Source organism: Hippocampus bargibanti, linkage group LG22 (assembly GCF_051943395.1).
Source record: "Hippocampus bargibanti isolate YZ-2025 linkage group LG22, ASM5194339v1, whole genome shotgun sequence".
In the NCBI taxonomy this organism is placed as follows: domain Eukaryota; kingdom Metazoa; phylum Chordata; class Actinopteri; order Syngnathiformes; family Syngnathidae; genus Hippocampus; species Hippocampus bargibanti.
Window position 1 is genome coordinate 330,746 of NC_142755.1, and position 19,499 is coordinate 350,244.

Genomic DNA, 19,499 nt, shown 5'->3' on the forward strand with positions numbered 1-19,499 from the left:
GACTCTTATGTATTTCTCTCACCATCTTGACTGGTTATCCTTTTTGATACATCCAAAGTTGGGGGGTGCAAAAACAATTGAAAAAGTGAAGAAAAAATATATCTCATTGCAGGTCTTGGCGTTTGTTCTCCTTCACGTCCTACATTTTGGCTCGACAGTCCATTTTCCCGATATGTTATGAACTCTTTTAAATTCACTTTGTGTGGTCATTTACTGTAAGCGAGTTCCTCGGCGTTTCGTGTGATTGTTTTTGGAGAAAACCGGTTGAGAAAAGGCAAGACGTCGTGCATCGTGCACGTGATAGTGTGCAAACGAAGTCCAAGAGGCAGATGTCAATTAGTCGCCTAGCCTGTCACCTGAGCAACCCTACCAATCAGCTGCTTGCAATCGGTGTCACTTCCTTTCTTCGTCTCAATACAAAAAAAAACATTTAAAATAAATTTAATTAAAACAAATAAAATGAGCCACGCTATCAAAATAGACATTTTGAATCCACGGGGGATTATCATGATAAATGTTTTAAATCCGTTGGGGTCCATGTAGTGTCATCGTTGACAAGTTAGTCGCATGGTGATGACGTCCGCGTGGCGTCGGGAAGCACACGAGAGTGAAAAAGCGAAAGGGATACGCATTGGCAAATCAAATAATAGTTAGCCACCCGAACGCAACAGCTGGACTCGCGTTTGTGGCTCATTTGACAACACGACAGTTGAGACGTCCAAAATTGAGCATGACCGTAGCATTATTTCACACCGCTACGTAGCGTTGCGACAGTGTCGTAAAGCATCGGCCAGGACACGCGCAGGTAGACAAACATGGCGGGACAATGAAGACGTAAAGAACGCAAGTCGTCTCCTCGTTCCTACGGACCAATGACGTCTTTTCGCCTTATTCAATTCTGATAAATTATATATAAGTCAACTCTTGAAAATAATACATACATATAATTCAATTACAATCGTTTAAAAAAAAATCCCCTCTTATTTATTTTTTTTTTTTTGTCAAAAAAAATTGCCATATTTGATATCTTTTGGGTTCCACATCTTTGGAAGTTGGCGTTCACCGAGCAGCCATTAATCATTTCCTCCATTATTCTGGTTCAAAGAATGAAAATAAACAAACAGCGTGCAAGGAAATCAAACTTTGACATGGAACATTTAGCATAATCAGATGAAGTGTAAAACACTCTGAGTGAGGCAGAAATGTTCTGGGGGGGAAAAAAACGACATTGCAGGAATAAAGTGCAGACGTGATTTATTGCAGTTGCACATTTGGCAGTTTTGTGTTTTTATTAAACCAGGAAACAAAGCATTTATACCTCAATTATTCACGAACTATGAGGTGTAGATGAGAAGAATCTATTGTTCAACAAGATGAAAAGTGTCAGTTAAAAATATAAAAGTCAAATTCCACCTTGAATTATTTTTGTTGACGAGTGAAACATTTACCTTGGATGGCTTCGGGGATCCTTTTTGTAGTGCATTTTTTTATCTTCTTCCTGCTGGACATGTCTTATTCCGCCACAGAAGCAACACATTCAAAAATAATTAAAAAAATCTGTATTTTCGGGGCGATGGAGTGAAGACCTTCAAACACTATCAAATGTGTCTTCCGTCTGCTTGCACCTTTTTGGACTGTCGAGTTTGCTGCGTTTTAAGGTGGCGGACCATTATACCAAGAATCACATAAAAAAAAACAAATTAGCAATTGATTGGGACGAAATTTCAGCTAAAAAAGGATTTGGAGTTTTAATCTTCATTCATTCACACAGTGAGAAAAGATGGATTGTTTTGGGGTGTCTCGTTGCCTGGGTTAGTCCAAACCATTTATTCCAAATTCCATTTATTTCTCAAATAAATGACAAGCCGTCGGTGTCGCTCGCTAATGTTGTGATGGCTAAATGGCGTCTCTCGCTTTCCTGTCAATGAAGAACACGGAGATGTGCTGCTGCTGCTGCTGCTGATTGACCTCCTCACTCAGAGAATCAGGAAGTGGATTGATTACTCGTCGCGCGTCCTTGATAAACTGCAACACAATCCCTTTTAAAATGAATCGTACCTCATCTGGCCACGCCATGTTTTTTTTTCTTCTTCAATTTGGAACAAAGGAACACAAGTGGCTAACTCAAGTGAAATACAACTGAACTGTTTGTGCAATGATTCTACCACTAGAGGGAGATTTTAGGCGTTATTGTTTGGGATGTGGTTCAATATGACAAATTCAAGTATGTTCAATTGCCCACTTTACTATTCAGAGAGAGGAGGGGTGAGGGGCGGAGTTATGCATGCAGTCTGCGTGACCTTTTAACCTCGTAATTGGCAATAAAGATGATTCTGATTCTGGTTCAGGGAGATGCCTGATTAGCCGCTTGCTCTTTTTTGGCGGAGGAAGAAAAAAAAAAACTCAAAAAAGTGCGTCTGAATTGAGAGCAAGCGCACGGTCAGGAGTCAGCGTACGCTGATGCGAGCTGACGTTAAGTGAGAAGTTTCAAGGTGGGAAACACGCAGGCAGCAGAGCCTCAAGTCAACTAGGACGGCGGTTCAGGTGCACGCGTCATCTTTTTATTTTCTATGGAGGGCTGTGCTCAATTTGGAGCTCGAATAATTCATATGCTTACACACAAAAAACATGATGGGCAAAAGTAAAGCAATTATGGATCAAAAGAAACTCACTTTTTAATCTTATGGATATTTATTTTTATGTGTGTGGATAAAAACTGTCAAGTTAGACATATACGGGTATATATATATATATATATATATTTTTTTTTTTTAGGGGGGCGGGGGACGAAGCTACCACCCCAAAAATCAGCTTGTTTTGTTGTTTTATTTCATTATTCTGATTTGGAGGTCATGATTTGAAGTGTGTTTGCAATGTATCTTTGGAATAGACTCAGCCGACCGAATCTTGCAAAATGAACAATTGTAAAAGAAACGATGACCTGAGCGCCAAAGTCAAACTTGCTCTACTCCCTCACCAAAATGGAGCATGTCAACCCCTATAAATAGCGTGCCAGCGGCGCGCGTGAAAGGAAAACCCGAGGTAAGAGTGCCCTCTATGCCCCATTGCTGAAAAACAGCCGATGAAAAGCCAAACAAGCCGCAGAGGTCAGCCAAGAGTGACTATGTGGCCAAAGCCGGAGAGACGGCTGGCGTCGGGGGGGGGGGGGCCGCATCTGAGCTCAAATGTTCTTTACAAGACATTTTGCTCGCCCCAAACGCAAAATCATTCCTCCTCAAATGTGGGCTGACGGTACAAACGGCGGTCTCGCTCGCTTGAGCCTATTGAGAGGCGCTCCGTTTGAAGTCCATTACGGAGCATAAAAACCGCAATTAGATGGGAAATCTGCAACAAGGGCCCCCCCACACCCCACTTTCCAAAATAAAATCCCTGCTGATTCGCCATTGCCCGCACTGAAGTCATTAAAGAGTCCAAATCAAACGATGCCGCATACGCTGCCGATTAGCAATAATGCAAAAAAAATCATCAATAAAATGACCGATTGAGCGACAATGAGGTGGGCCAGAATTGCCGTTGACTTCAATTATTTGACACGCTGCATCCATTTTGTAATGTCATCCTTTTTTGGTGTCTTTTGTACCGAAAAGCCTTTCCAAGGTGGCCGGCCCGCGGAGCTGAGCAGACAGATGCGCCGCCAGGCCATATAGAGCCGCGGGGCCTTTGGCGGACTTCTGACGGCTTGCGGAGCGGAGCTGTCACGAGGGCTCGCTCGGGAGCGCTTCACACCAAAGTTAAATGAAGGTTAAATGGAGGCACTTCAAAGCGGACCATCTTTGCGCCGCAACAAGAAAAAGAAGAGAGTGGCGGGGGAAAGGTTAATGCGTGTCTTGTTGAGACACCGTCGCCGCTCGTCGCGTTTGGCTATGACAGTCGCAAGGTCCATTTTGGGTCATCGCACCTCGGGGCCGCCCCTTTTATCGCCTGTCGACGCCGTGGAAATGTGGATGAAGTGAGTGATGCCGAGTCAGCCATTTTCTTTGGAGCTGCGATGCAGGCAGGCCGTCTCTCCGGCTTTTGATTGCGGTACTTTTTGGCAAGCTTTGGCCACAAAGTAACTATTCTTTACCTTGACAGTTTTAAAAGGCGCTTATAAATGCGACGCATTATTATTCGTATTAATTATTCCATCCAATTTATTGTCTTTTTTTATTTGGTGGGGTGCCTACAAAATTTTCTCTCGCTCTGCTGTAAGTTGATTAGCGCCGTTATTGTAATCTCTGGCAAAACAGAGCCACGGATGCAAAGGTCATATTCATGCAAGAGGGTCCGTAGCCCAGCTGATCACATCGACCTGCAGAGGCTTATTGTTCTCTCCTTTCCGGTGGAGCCTTGCTGTCCCATTAAAATCCGGCCCCAAACTCCGCCTGAGGGTCTCCGGCCATCATTGGCCGAGGCGGCGCATACAAATGGCTTCCGGAGGTGCTTTTTTTCCCCCTCCCCCCTCCGCATTTATTCAAACGTTAACTGTGGCTCACGGAGGTGAGGAGGCAGAATTACTGACAGACTCGGGCTTGATGAGGAGCCGCTTTCAAAGGGGGAGTGGCACCTTTTCCGTCTAATGAGATGCGCGTCCCATCCTGATCAGCGTGTGCCTCGACTATTAATTGGTGGGGGGGGGGGGTCCACTTCATACGTATGACTCCTGGCGCCAACTTGCCCCTTGAATGTTAGATAGCGCAAGAAGGACTCCACTTTGGTTGCTATTCACAAATGTGACTTCTGGGGGGGCAAAAGAGGGAGGGAGGGATGCTCTTGGACTGTTTTTTTTTGGAGGTGGGCTACAAAATGCTTGCAAGATGAGCTCAAGTATTTGCTTGGAAATAGCCACAAAAAACACAGCTAAGCACAAATTGCCATTTTGTCACATTCAGATTTTTGGTTACATTTGAGGGATGTGCCATTTAGAGAAGAAATGGCTACAATTTGTAAAATAAAATAACAAATACAAATAAAATCTATGTTTTTTTTTAATACAAATGAAATGGTACAATGCCCATGTTAAATTATTGTAAGGGAATATACATATATATATTACCTTCAAATGATCCCCAAAACAAACAACAAACACACATTAAACGGATATTTTTAATACACTAAAGTGATATTTTTCTTTTAATTGATTCCCAAGTGTGACTTTGTTGACACTTTGGCTGCATAAAGTAACATTAAATGCAGGATTCACCCCTATTTTTCCCAACTATTTATCAACAAGTAAAATGCGTTTGTTTGTTTGTTTGTTTTTCGGGCGTTCTCATCTCGTGACTTTTGACAAGAATTTGAAACATGATGACTTGATTGGATGACGTAGCCCCCTCCGCCCTAATTTTAAATGCGGCGCGGTCGATAGAGACGTGAAATATTTGCTGTTTGGAAATCTCTTTTATTGACCTACAAGTTGAGACCAGAAAAAGACAAAAAAGAAATAATCGTATAATATTTGTTTGTCTGGACACCGTCGGCTGCATTGTTTGTGTTCAGCACGAAAGGACGTGTGCAGAGGTAGCGAGTGAAATGACACGAGTTTGAGCTTCACCAAGAAGCGACGCCGATCGAAACGAGAAGCCGACACGGCGCGAGTGCATGTTCATCATGATGATCTCATAGAATAAGGCACTCGAGAATTCATTCGAGAGCAGCCGCTGACTTTCTTTTTTGAGCCAAAACAAATAAACAAGCCAATCATAAGAATACACCGAAGATCGATTGAAAGTCTGTTTCTAGTTGCTTATTTTTCATTACTGTTGGGAGAGAGAATATTCCAAAAGCAGGTTTGCCCTCGGTTCTTTCTCAGTCCAACGGGATGCAATCGAGAAGATTTTGCAGCCAATCAATCATTTTCTCTCTCCCCTCAGCCTGATAAACGGGACGCGAACAGCAGGGGGCGGTGTTTCACCGTTACGATGAGGTCGCTGGCTTCATTTGGCTCCGAAATTTGCATCGTCCCTTTTTTTTGTATCGATTCGACGAGAAAACCTTCAAAGTCATCTAAAGCACAGTCACGGTGGACTTTCGGTGGACTTTGCAAACGTCGTAAAAGTAAAAGAAAACAAACATCGCACTGTCAAATAGACAATGGAAACATTCACCCGGCTGCGTTTCCGGGGAGAATCTCTGATGGAACGCAATGAAATAAAGTGCTCCATTCAATTAGAAATGTGTAGCAGCTGTTTTCCCCCCATGAGGGAGATGATGATTTTTGGGGGATTAAGGAGAATTGGAGATTATGCAAGGTAAGGTCAAGTCAAGAATATTCTGATGATTATGATTGTTTTTATTGAAGCGCAGCCGTTAAAGTGTGCCGCCCAACGGGTCCCTAGAGGGCACCGGAGGAGGAGGAAGTGGAGATTGAGCAAAGAGCAGCTTCTGCATCGCATTTCCTGCTGGGTTTGGCATAAATGACGCGGTCACGGGCAACCGGTCCGAGCTGTTTTCGAGCCACAATGGTCGCCCGTGCTTTGAAACGTGACCTTTGGCCAGCTCCTTCAAAAGCGGTCGCGTACAAATTTGCATGTTGATCAAATTGGCTCGACGGGTGACATTTTGTGGGCAAGCGCATTTGTTGCATTTGTTGTGTCCACTGGTTCCTTGAAAGGATGCTCGGCTCCAATCCCGTTTTGTTCGTGGCCGACGGTGCCATCGACCTTTGGCTAAGAAGCAAACAAAAAGCTCTTACATGTTGTTTTCCCGCCGCGCAGGCTCCTTTCCTTTCTCCTCATCCGGCGGGTCGGCGTCCGCCGCCTCCGCCCGCTTCGCGACGGCGTTGGGATCCTCCGAGCCGGCGGGCTTGTAGCGCTCCGGTCGGCGCTCGCGCTCCATCAGCCGGTAGTTGATGAAGTTGCCGACAAAGAGCCAAATGCCGGCCAAGATGACCACGGCGCCGCAGCACAAGTACATGACCTTGTAATTTTGGGTCAAGTCCACCAGTTTCCCTGCGAGGCAAGAAAAAGTGGCGGGTCTTTGCAAAAGGAGCGCGTCGGGCGGGCGGGCGTTACCTGCGACGGGCGGGCCGAGGAGGACCGGGCAGCATTCCACAATGGTGGCGAGTCCGACGGCGCTGGAGAAGCGCGGCGCCCCGACCAGGTCCATCAGACTCTCAAAGAGGACGGAGCTCACCATCCCGAAGGCGAAGCCGAAGAAGACGGCGTAGACCACCAGGCCGCCGTAGGAGTCGGCCAGCGGGCAGAGGACGTGACACGCGCCGTTGTACAGCACGGCGAAGCTGAAGAAGTACTGGATCCTGGGCCGGATCCAGCGCGAATTGGCCAGCAGGCCCATGGAGGGGCGGGCCAGCATGTCCACGAAAGCCAGGATGGACAGGAGGAAGGCGGCGGAGTACTCGTCCACGCCCATGTCCTTGGCGTACGCCGCCAGGAAGACGATGGGGGCGAAGAAGCCCAGGAACATGATGACGTTGCCCGACAGGTAGATGAGGAAGCCGCGGTGCTTGAAGAGCGACAGGTCCAGGTACTTGTTGAGCAGCCGCCACCGGGCTCGCTTCTCCTCGCCGCCCGCCGCCTGCTTCTTGGGCCCCTCCTCCTTCTCCTCCTTGGCCGCCGGCGGCGCCCCCAGCGGCCTCATCAGCGCGCCGGCCACGCAGCAGTTGAGCAGCAGGCCGGCCAGGATCAGGAAGCTGCCCCTCCAGCCCAAGCGGTTGAACAGGTACTGGTTGAGCGGCGCCAGCGAGCTCAGGAAGACCGGGCTGCCGGCCATGGCCAGCCCGTTGGCGATGGGACGCTTCTTGTAGAAGTATTTGCCGATCATGGTCAGGGCGGGCTGCAGGTTAAACGCCAAGCCCAGCCCTGCGTGGAAAACAAAAAAAAAAAAAAAAACACACACATCGAGCCATCACCACATACACAGAGAGAGATAGATCTGGGTGGATGCGTGTGTCGCTAGCTAGCTACCGAGATAGATAGCTACTGTTAGGTACAAGCTAATATTAGCGTCTCCTTCACTACATATGTACTTAGCTACATAGATAGCTATCTATGGACCTAGCTAGCTAAACAGACATACTTTTTTTAATAAACACGGAATGAAATTTGAATGCGTTTAACTTTTTTCCTCCAGCGCATCCATTTAACATAATATTTCAATGCAATCATTTGTGAACCATTTTAATGTTGCGTTAGCAATCACCCTGAACAAAAATGTTCCCTTACTTGCATCTGTCGATGTGTGTTTTCGTGGAACATTTAGAAATTGCAAATGCATGATCAGGTTCCAAATCGACAAAGCCACTGGTTTGGTTATTGATTTTTTTTTTTTGTTTTCTTCCTTCCGTCATGAAAATAAGAAGATGTCACGTTAGTGCGTTAGATGAGAAAATGAGCTCAAGTGGATTTGCAGGCACATTCCAACACGGGAGGATGTCAAAATCCAACAGCATCATCTCAACGGGACGCGTCAAGGCTTTTCTTTCTCCGCCGGGTTCATTTGCAGACAAAAGCCCATCGAGGGAAGCGGCGGACTTACCGCCGATCACGCCGACGCAGACGTAAAGCTGCACCACGCTGTTGCAGAAGGAAGCCAGCGTCATGCCCGCGGCGCACAGGACGCCCCCCGCCATGACGACGGGCCGGCAGCCAAAAGTGTTCACCAGCACGCTGCTGACGGGACCTGCGGCGAGAAAGACGCCCCGTGATTCAAAGGGCATGCGGGGGAATTCCGAAGAGACCTCCTTCGCACCCGCGATCCCATTTTTCCTCGTGGATAGAAATGTCCCTCAAGAGGGCGTCCTGTGGAAAAACGGCTGTCCATCATTGACACGCACAACTATTTTCATGCGGTTGATAAAAAAATAAAAATACAATGAATAAATACATAAAATATCAAATCACTCAGTCAATAAAAAAATAAAAAATACAGTAAGATACACTAAAGACAAAATAAAACAAGACTCATGTGACTGATAAATTATGAAATGTACCGATTGGACTATTTTCATACGGTTTTCATGTACAGGGTGACCCGAAAAGATGCATACCCATGAAAATGTCAATTGTGGCTTTGATTAAAAAGCTATTTATTTCAAATTACAACCAGACATTATTCAGTTTATGGAAGACCATCCAGCAGAGTTTCAGCTATTTGTGTCAATTTTTAGTCATTTTAAGGCTTTCCCAAGGAGTGTGTCAAAGTGATTGACAACTTTGTCAGACGAGTACAGGTTTGCGTGCAACAAAATGGTGGACATCTTGGGAACGCCATAAAATGACGAAAATTTGACAGAAATAGCCAAAACTCTGCTGGATGGTCTTCCATAAACTGAATCATGTGTGGTTGTAATTTGAAATAAATAGCTTTTTAATCAAAGGCGCAGTTGACATTTTCACGAGTATGCATCTTTTTGGGTCAACCTGTATATGGCGTCACTCTCATATCATGCGCATCGCATAGAAGCTACAACAGTGGTCGTGGCTGCCTTATGTCTCCACTAGATGGAGCTCTACTAAAGGGAACACAATAAAATGCGGCTTGATTTCAATTGAGCTTGGACACCCGCGACAGCTCAACGGCGGCTCAACTGAGCATAGAACGTCCAAGAAATTAGAATATTGATCCATATATCGATCTGGGAGAAACTGGAATTATTTTAGGTGTGGCTTATCGTGCGGAAAATTGTGTCGATATGACACAAAAGCAAAGCTTGCAATGAAAGTCGGGCAGCAAACATCCGACTTAGGAGATAAGGGCTATTGTCGTTGGGCGACATCCCGTCTTTACGTTCAAGGGCGACACGCGCTTGCCTCCGTCGCTCTGTGGAGATTAACGGCGCTGATCCAGTCTGCAGATTGCACACGTCACTGGCGAGCAACGCTGACTTGGCTCATCCGGCTGCCGTGCTGAAACAGCGTCCCCGCACAATTTTAGTTTGGACGCCTCCATCTTGGCCGCAACTTATCACAGGAAAATGTTGCTCATTTGGATTGGATTGGATTGGATTTGCCTTTATTAGTCTCACAGTGGAGAAATTTACATTTGATGATTTGATGACGGCGCTTGCAGTTTGGAATCACTGATAACTAACTGCATTGAAAGAACAACATTGTTTCTTTTTTCGGGATGGGTGTGTCTAATCCCATTCATGACGCGATGGCCGCACATCTTTTATCGCGGCGTTATGCTACAATCTTTCCATGACAAGTTGGCTAAAGCCATGAAAGGATTTGTTTGTCTATGTAGCATATTTTCTGCCGGATAAGGCGGCGCCCCCATAAGCCTTCATTATCTTCCAAAGATGACCCTGCGCCTTATCGGCACCATGCATCGTTTTTATTCATTAAAATTGGGCCAATGACCTAAAATGTAAAGCGATGTTGCTCGCCTAAGCACGTGGCCATCTGGCCGCACGCTAATCCCCCTGCCGCTCTGGCGACCGCGCTCGCCACCATCTGTACTGATCAACAACGAGGGCGGCAAGTGTTGCGAATTAGCATCGCGAGCAGCTAGCCCGCCGTACGTTTGTCGGTAGCGTGTGCGGAATTAATTTCTACGGGCGTCCCTGTGCGGTTTCTTGTTCTGGGCCGGTGCGTACGCGTGAATGTTGACACAATAGTAGAGTGCGGCCGCTTGGTCATGCGTCGCAGCCGTTTGCCATCGGGTAACAAGAATCCGATTTGATCCCAAATGTAAACAAATGAGCTACGAGGTCATCCCACGCGCGGCAAAGCGCCGGAGTGAAAAGGCGTCGTGAAAGATGGCTATGGCGTGTCAAGAGTTGATCTGGCCAATATTAAGCCTGTCGGATTAGCGCGGGACAAATATTGGCAGGGAGGCGTTCTTTTTCAAAAGATACTCAAGGCAGCGACTCGCGTGGCCGATCCGTGCGTACATGCTAACTCAACTGAGTCGAGAGTGAATCTCAAAGAACAATGCATTTAAAAAATAGAAGAAGAATTGCCGCAAAGTGGGCGTGACTGACCTGCGGCGTACATGACGGCGAGCATGATGGAAGAAATCCAGGCGATTTCGCTGTACGACGCCCCGAAGATGATCTGGATGTCCTTGAAGAAGACGGTGATGGCTTTGGGGAAGGCGTAGGAGAAGCCGATGGAGATGAAGGAGGCCACCACCACGGCCCAGCCCCAGCCGCCGTCGGGCGGGGGCACGGCGGGGGGGCCGGCGACTGGGGGCGGCATCTGGCCACCGACGCTGTCGCTTCACTGCAGCAAAGACAAAAGAAACGGCGACGCTGGACTTGTGCTTCAACTTGGGAAAACGGAATGGGACAAGTTCTCCAGAAAACAAACGACTTGTTATGAACAAAAAAAGTAAAATATGCAAGGTCAAACTGCAGTACAGCTCAACCTAAAAACTGTGGTTGCAAAATTCTTCCATGAATGGAGAAGCATTTGACGTCACAGAGCAGGAGGCTCGCGCTATGGCTCCTTCTGTGACATCCCGTCGACGGTCTGTCCGGGCGCTATCAATAGCTCGCGCTCAACAAAGAATTTTCCACCTTCCGATTTGACGTTTTGGATGTTGAACAGGCTGCCGTGATGCGCTCGGGCTAACACGCAAAGCTCTTTCGTCAGCAACTTGTGCGTCAAACACGAAACCCTGACTTGACCGCGACGTGGTCATTCAGCAGGAATGGCGCGCCAAAAACGGGTGAACATCCACGAGGATTCCAATCAAGAAAGGCAAAAAGGCCGAAAGGAAGCCTTTGGCGTCCTTCAAGAAAGCGTTAGCGGTGACGTGACGCACACGTTGACGTAGCGGCAGACCTGTATCCTGCCGCAAAGCATGTGCAAACACTCAGGGGCGGTTCCTCCCTTGTTCGTGCCCGCGACTCAAGGTTACGCCCGAGCCACCATTCACCTTGAGCCCGCCCCACGCTGCACAAGACCCGGTGGGGGCAAACGGGCCTCTGTACGCCGTTCGTGTCAAAGCAGAGCAAATAGGCTGGCGGGCATTGGACAAAAACAAAAACAACAATAGCGCGCAGTCATTTGGCGAAAAGGACGGCAAAAAGGTCTTTGCCGCTGCATTTCAATGACCGCGTCGTCGCCTTCGAATCAGCGTTTGCGTCGCTGAGGTGACAGACGTGTTCTGTCGCCGTTCCCCTCAAGGCAGCAACTCGGTTAGCTTGTCGGGAACCTTGAATTTCAACATGGAGCGCAATTGTGGCATCGCTGAAGCTGTTCAACGCACGCACTTTGACATTCTGCTGACTGCTTTCCAGACGCACTCGCATAAGCGCAACGGTATGTCAACAGTTGGCAGCGTCTCGACACCATCACCCATTAAAGTTGCGGCAGCGTGGAATCGCTGCCAAATCAAGTCGCTTCAAACGGACACATTCCAGCCAGCAATCAAAGGAATGCGACTTTTTCTTTCCATGATCCGACAATCTCCGCAGGGTTGAAAAACCACCCTGCAGATTATTTGGCAAAGTGTCCCGCCGGCCTGGCACGGGCGAAATGGACATCGGGGAAGCAAACGTGGTGGCGCGAGCCCAAGAACCTCAACGGCGACTTGAAAATCGAAGCGCCAAAGTGCCATTGAGTGTCTCGGGCGGGCATCCAAAATGGCGCAACGGTGTCCGCCGGCCCTCCCGCTACAATATTTCGGCGTCTGCTCGTGTTGATTGGCAGAGAGTAAGTTGGCACGTGGTACACGCCCCCCCCCCGCCCCCTCAAGTTTATACGCCTCATTTAACTGATCCAATAACCCGCAAAACAACTTCCCGTTTAATCACCTGAATTTATTTATGAGGGTGGCGACATCACGTGAAAGCAGAAAGGATCATTTGCCAGTTTGCCCAAGCGGTGCCAAAGGTGCTCCAAACAGAGCAATCGCTGGGTGGCTACATCACCCAATCACGATAAGACTATAAGGGACCGCTAAAAAAAGCCCGCACGATAAGACCTATGGAACATATCGTCGGCATCCAAACAAACAGGTGTTTACTACCAGCAGCTCTACAAAAGGAAACTGGACCCCTCACAGCGAGCCATGGCCAACGTTCCCCTTCATCAAGCCTCCACTTTCAAGTTGTCTTTCAGACGCTCGGTCGTGTTTGCACAAAGCTCATTTGTATTCACAACAAACCGTGGCAGTCCATGGAAATAGGACGTGTTCTTGAAACCTGACCCAACACCACCATCCCAAATAAATAATACTTCATTCACTTTGACCTCACTTGTCCTTCAAGTGACCAAATCACATTACGTGCTGTCACAATTGGATCTTTTTGGCTCCCTTTCAAAAGGTCATAAAGCGACACTTGGGAAAACTACATCTTCATATTGGCACAAGATGTCCACGGGTGGAGTTTTGCCTCACTTGTAGCAGTCAAGTCATCGTGTAATGACACCCCCCCCCCCCCCGACATACTAGTAAAACAGACTAATTGTCTTCCTCGTTTGGACACATAGCAAACGAGTTCAAACATCAACGTGGCACAACTTAATGTTGACACATCCGATGAATGGCGTCGTTTAAAGAGTCACGCGGCAGTTGTGCTACTAGCTCAACTGCTAACTCATCACAACGGTCCCGTTTTAAAAAGGCAACATTGGCCGTGTAGCATGTGATGTTGCTGATGTAAGGAGAGGGAGTGAGGGACACAAAGCCGGGCCGAGAGGCCCCCTAGCTCCAAAAATAGCAGCGCTTAATTGACTCGTGCCCAACTTGAATGATGCGCCAGTGTGATTTTTCCACTTCGCGTAACACGTGAACGCACCACCGACTGTCTTCCATCATACATACACGCACACACAATGACTTAAAAGAGAAAAAAATATCACTCTTTTTGGATCTATTTCTCATCCATTTAACCCCCCCTTCCCTCATAAAAAGGCGAAAACTCGGTTAATCCCGTCGAAATGAAACTCGGTCCCAGGCGTCAGTTTACCTCGAAGAAGGCCAAAAATGTCTCGTCGGACGGGTCGTGGGGAGGGGCAGCAGGCTGCGTGACCTTGGAGGAGAAAGATGCCGCTGGCTCTCGGCAAGGGAGGACACTCACTCGGTACAGTATGCGAGCGCGCGTGTGCAACGGTGGATGTGTGCCGTTTGAATTTCCTGATGTCGTGACGTGTCTGGTGGCGCTGCAACAGGGCGGCGCTGCTGTCTGCCCGCCCGCCCGCCCGCCTCGCTATTTTCGAGGCGGAGAATGGCCGCGCCACTGGTTGCATGTTGCTTCCGAGGCACTGGACGCCACTCTTGGCTAAACAAGGCCGATATTGCTTTGAAAAACATAAGGATAGCGCCTCCTATTTTGTTTTTAAAAAAGCTTTTCCATCGTGACGTGACAAAATGAGGGGAATGTACTCGGCTGATGAAATTAAATTAGTTCAGAGTTCAGTTCCACAAGGGGCACTTAGGAAGGTAAACACTGACCGTCATGAGTATACAAAAGTACGTACTTCAGCAAAAAACAACTTCGCATTGGTACTTTTTTCATGCGTTAGAGCTTATTACTGTGTACAGTCTAAGGCTCTAAGCATATGGCCACTGCGACAAGTGCCCTCTAGTGGTCACACATGAGACTTGCAATAAAAAAGTGGGGTGTCAATCAAATGACATCCCAAAAAAATGTAGATGAAATGAAACGAAGAAAGGTTTTTCCAACATGTACATCCCTGCAACAAAATGAGAAATTGATCGGATTACGGCAAACATGGAGTTTGGCGCGTCACCTCAATTCAATTGTATTTTTAGAGCGCGTTCAAATAGCCGTGGCTCCTGAAAAAGAGCAAGAATAAACCAATCACAATCAGTCACAAAGACAATAGTCATAAATGACTGGCACGACGCCCTGTCCTCTGAAGTAGCAACAATGACAAAGCCGTTGAAGCTAGCGAGGGAAATCAAATCAACTTCAAATGATCCAAACGACAAGTTTGTGGATCAATCGTACTTAACGAATGAAAACAAATCTGCCCTGTGGGATTTAAGAAATATCTGAAAGTGAAATGATTGGAAAAAAAAACCCACATTGCTACTACTATTTAGCACTGCAAACGAGATTATAATGTAGAAATGAGGGCATTGCATCACGGCTGTTTTGATGGTGTGAAGTTTGGCTTTCACGCGGCGTCGACCAAAACGCAAACGTGAGCGTTGTCGGAACTCCGCCGTTCCAAAACACTTTGGTCAGAAGTGTCAGGGGTCAGGTTGGCGGGCCCTCTGGGGATTATAAAAAGAATAATAACAGACAGTTGGTGCTAATGATACATCCGGACAGCAGGGGTCGCTATAGGGTCATCGCTGTGTGACAGAAGTTGCCCTTGAATGGCGCCCACAGAGGAGAGCTGCCCCACCCCCCAACCGCCCCTTCCAGTCTTTATGAGCGTAGTAAAGTTTTGGCCAAATGGACCATAAAGTCCAATTTCTGTTCAATTTTTTTGTGTGTTCCGGACCAAAGACAGCGGCGGGGTACTGTGTGGTCAAAGGCAATTTACCAGTCTCAATGGCCCTGCCGTGAATCATGGCGATAATGTTGTCCTGGTGACAGAACCAGAGAGGGGGGCGCTGTTGGTGTCACACACACACACACACACGGTAGACATTATACACGCCACCTGTGTTTTCCTTCAAATGCTGTGACGAGACCACCGACAGAAGAAGCTCTTTCCACACCTTCTGCTGTCAGCTTGTTTTGGCAAAAGAAGGGCCCGGCTGCTTGCGGCTTTACTGCCGTTTTGGAGGGGCCTTGCCCGGGAGGGAAGGGGGACTATCTCCTGCAATGATGCAGCCATCGCAACGCCAGATCTTCACAATGACGCCGCATACTTGACGTCATTCGCCGCTTTCTTGTGACTTCCCTTCGGAGGGGCGGGCGGGCGGTCGGACATTTTGCCGACCGGGAGGCGATCTCAGACAGTTCGTGGATGTGGGTGCTGCTGTTTTGCAAAGTCTTATTTGTTTTTGTGAAACACAAGGGAGGCTTTTTTAACTCGAGCTCGCTGCAAAACATGAAATATTTTGTCGAGCTTCCCAATTGGAAATGTTACTTTTTCTTGGGGGGAGGGCCGCATTTGCATTCATCAACAATCTTGAGCTTCGGTCCATAAATTGTGATGGCAGCCATCGTAGAAAGTAAAACGTCAATCTGCACGACGGCCATCGTCAAGCTTGGCAAACAAAGGCGACCTGGCGGAGGAGGGGGCAGCGGCTGGAGATAAAACTTGACTGAGGGGCGGGGGGCTTCACGAAAATGCTTCTTCACTTCTCTCAGGGAACCTTGTTCAAAGTTTATTTGCCGACGTCACGTTTTTTTTTCATGCTTTTCAGGTGGTCTGTAGACTCGCACACATCATTGATTTCAATATGTTGATGTGTCCTTCAACGACCCCCCCCCCCCCTCCCCCGTCCAACTGTTTGAACAGCTGTGCTTTCTTTATCACTGCCGGGACCTACCGCTGGTCCCAAATGGCAGGGAAGGAGGGGGAAGAAAAAGAAGGGGAAAAAAGCGAGCTGAGTAGTGGGAGCGCATGAAAGTGGGGGGTCCCTGCATTTTGGAGGCTCTCGGCGGGGGGAGGTCCCGTTACGGCGTGACTACCGCCTTGTTCAGCAGAACTCGGCCGTGGCCGAGGCAGAGCAACGACCCGACCGACGCTGCGTGTCAAAAAAATCACCTACAAAAACCCACAATGGGGCGGCCATGACAGTCCAATTGTGAAGAAGATGATGACATGTGACAGCAGTGGTGGGGAGCTCAAACTCACTTCACAATTTGGGCCACGTACGTACGTACGTACGTACGGCCTCGGTAGATGTCAAGTGGGACGGACCATGAACATTCGACGACATTCTGCTAGAAATAACCAAGCACTGCCCTTTTTTAATAGTAACAATTACATAAGAAGTCAAACGTGGTAAAATAAATGAAAGTAAAGGGCAGAAAGTGAAATTGGGTATCGAACGGAGCCATCTGCCTTTTCTCTGAGCGCTCAGTGCGGTTTATGAGAGATTGAAAGGCACAGCGTGGACCCCAAAAGAAGGCAATAATGGCTTAGCAATGAGCTGCGTTCTAACGCTAATGCGAATCAAAAGCAACCTCAAACTACCGTCCCGTGCAATGCGTGTGCATTGTGATTTCTTTGCACTCAAGAGTTAAGATCTCCACACCGGCCGGAGTCAAGAACAAGATGGCAAAGTCCAGTCATGAAAACCTTTTGGGCGAGTGGTGAATGAAAGCGTGCACACACAAGCTGCGAATTGTGGTCCGAGCGGCCAGATGTTGACAAATGATGGCCATCCGTCTCTCGGTCAGCGCACCGAGTCAGTCACGCCATTAATTGTAAGAGGCAGAGGTCCTCGGCGAGCGCCGCGTTCATGAGCCGCTCGCACAGCCCACATTTTCTTTCAGACTCGAGGACGTGTCAATGGCGGGTGGGGGGGCACAACGCCCGCCTTACGACGGCCCACTTTGGAGCCTCTCGAGCTGCCCGTCCAAAAAAAGCCAACCCCACGCAGGCTCCAGAGCCGACAACGGCCACACTGTTCTCCCGGGGTAAAAACAAGCCTGTGTTCTGCCGGGGGCGTTTTGCGAGGTGCGGTCTACGTCTACAAAAACCCTCACTTGAATATTATCATCAAATATTAAAAGTGAATTTGACAAATTGCCCTTTTCACACTTTGCAAAACACTTTCTGATAAGATCTAAAACATCAATCAAAATATCCTCAACAGGAATGCTAATTTCATCAACTAGGTTCCAAAGACCTGGCCACCTTTGGTTTGATCATTAAGCTTGGCAAAGTCAAAAAAATAAGTAAACGACAGCCATTAAATGGCAGCATTGGATCCCGTGTGTTGAGACAACCGGTAAGCTCCTCAAACATGGCAAACCCTTGAAAATGTCACTTGTGATTGATTGATCAAAATGTTTGTCATGTCACGAAAGAGAGAAAATTAGATGATTTTTAAATCAAAAACAGAAGTGCTAATGATTCCTACCCTATTTAACGACTATTTTCATTGTTATTAGTAAAACAAAAATGAGGGGCCAACGTAGCAGGATGCCACAAGATGAGTACTTTTACATGAAACAGTGGAGAATACGCTCTCACAACATGGTTGTGCAAAGTCCTTATTCAAGGTCATGCTTACGACTTGTTTTTTCGACTAAAAGGAACATTCCAGCATGATGACTTTCCGAGAAGATTTGTTTTTGGCATCATGTGAAATAAAAAAAGTCCCTATAAGGAGCCCCGACTTTGGATTCAACAAGCATTAAAAGGCCTTTTTGGTCCGCGGCAATTGGATTTTTCCAAGCAGCTTGCCCGACCGACATTGCTCACAATTTAATAATTGGCCGAAAAAGTCTGCCTGAAATTGTGACGCGGCCAATATTTTCCAAAGTGTCGGGGAGTTTACACAAGGCTGCAAAACACATATGCACTTGCCTGGCGCTGTATGTTTATACTGGGAGTCACCTGGAGCGAGGCATGCCGGGTAGGCATTTTTGCGCACCGTTGCTATTCCCAGTATAATATTTGGCAGTCCGCCACAGGCAGAATGAGTCGGCGCCAACATCTGTGCGTGCGCTTCACGCCGACCGCCGAGACTCTGGCAGACTCCGGCGCGCATATCATCCAAACGATCCAAAGGGCGGTTTGGAGGCGCTTCTCAGCCAGAAGAGTATCTATCGAGCCGGCGCCGCCGCGACCAAACAAATCTGGCCGTGGTTGGAAGGCTCAATTTTGCCAAAAGGGGAATGCGGAGTTAGCCTGTTTTCTCGCTAGCAATAGCAGAATTACTTTATCTGTATTCGGGCCTAGTTTTAAGGTACTCGTGCCGATATCAACCATCGATACTTAGCGCAAAAATATATCTGACATCGAGTAAGTCAGCCTCGGCTGGAGTTAGCGCTAGGGCACTTGCGCTTTAGCTTAACGGCTAACGGTCATTTTTCAATTGTCATCAGGACAAGAGAAAGTCAATCTACATTCTGCTGTTCTTAAATTACAACAGAGATGTTTGTTGGGTGAGTAAGGACTGTTTTGATTTTAGGAGAAAAAAAACAACAACATAGCCTGCTTGCTACTGTACCCCAAAGTAGCCGAAGAAAAAGTCGTTGTTACTTGAAAGTGGCCGTCCTCACTCTGATGTTGCTGCAGTTGAAACGGCATCGGCATCGGAGGTCACGACAAAGCAATCCGCCTGCAGGCTCTCCAAAATCCTGCAAGAAAAGTCAACAGGGATCCAATCAATCACTCCGAATAGGAATAGAAGAAAAGAAAAAAAAAAGATTGTAACACACCATTCTTGCCCTTTGGATTCCTGCTGGGATGCTGCGGTCTGCTTGCTCCCTCCCGCCGAGAGGTTAGCTCACCCAAAACGCTTCAAGAATGTGTCGTTCCACTTATCACTTCACACAAATGTCAAGCCGAATCGCTCAGATCAAATGAAATGACGTGAAAAGTATCACTCCCCTCACAGAATGAAAAAAGGTGAACGAAAGAAAACGACAAAGAGTGCCGTTGATCGATTGTTGCGCAATCCAGCGTACCGGTTGATTGACA

At 47.6% G+C, this 19,499-nt stretch overlaps 1 protein-coding gene across 2 annotated transcripts; it reads right to left on the reverse strand.

Annotated features, from left to right (window-relative positions):
- Positions 1-1,228: 1,228 nt before the first annotated feature.
- Positions 1,229-14,065, reverse strand: LOC148881443 (monocarboxylate transporter 2). Of its 2 annotated transcripts, XM_088988990.1 has the most exons (6): positions 13,883-14,065; positions 10,946-11,186; positions 8,497-8,640; positions 7,014-7,820; positions 6,695-6,950; positions 1,229-2,025 (listed from the first exon to the last, which is right to left on the reverse strand). In XM_088988990.1, exons 2-6 carry the CDS (start codon positions 11,160-11,162, stop codon positions 2,001-2,003), a joined length of 1,449 nt encoding a protein of 482 aa, XP_088845116.1. In that variant the 5' UTR covers positions 11,163-11,186; positions 13,883-14,065; the 3' UTR covers positions 1,229-2,000. The 2 variants fall into 2 exon arrangements, with proteins under 2 accessions (XP_088845116.1, XP_088845117.1); XM_088988991.1 differs by lacking the exon at positions 1,229-2,025 and having other exon boundaries at positions 4,802-6,950; positions 13,883-14,064.
- Positions 14,066-19,499: the final 5,434 nt, after the last annotated feature.

Coding starts and splice junctions, on each gene's coding strand:
- LOC148881443 (XM_088988990.1), bottom strand. CDS start 11,162: ATGCCGCCCCCAGTCGCCGGCCCCCCCGCCGTGCCCCCGCCCGACGGC. Junction 8,641..10,945: donor CGCCGTCATGTACGCCGCAG/GTCAGTCACGCC, acceptor TTCTCGCCGCAG/GTCCCGTCAGCAGCGTGCTG. Junction 6,951..7,013: donor CCTCGGCCCGCCCGTCGCAG/GTAACGCCCGCC, acceptor CTTGCCTCGCAG/GGAAACTGGTGGACTTGACC.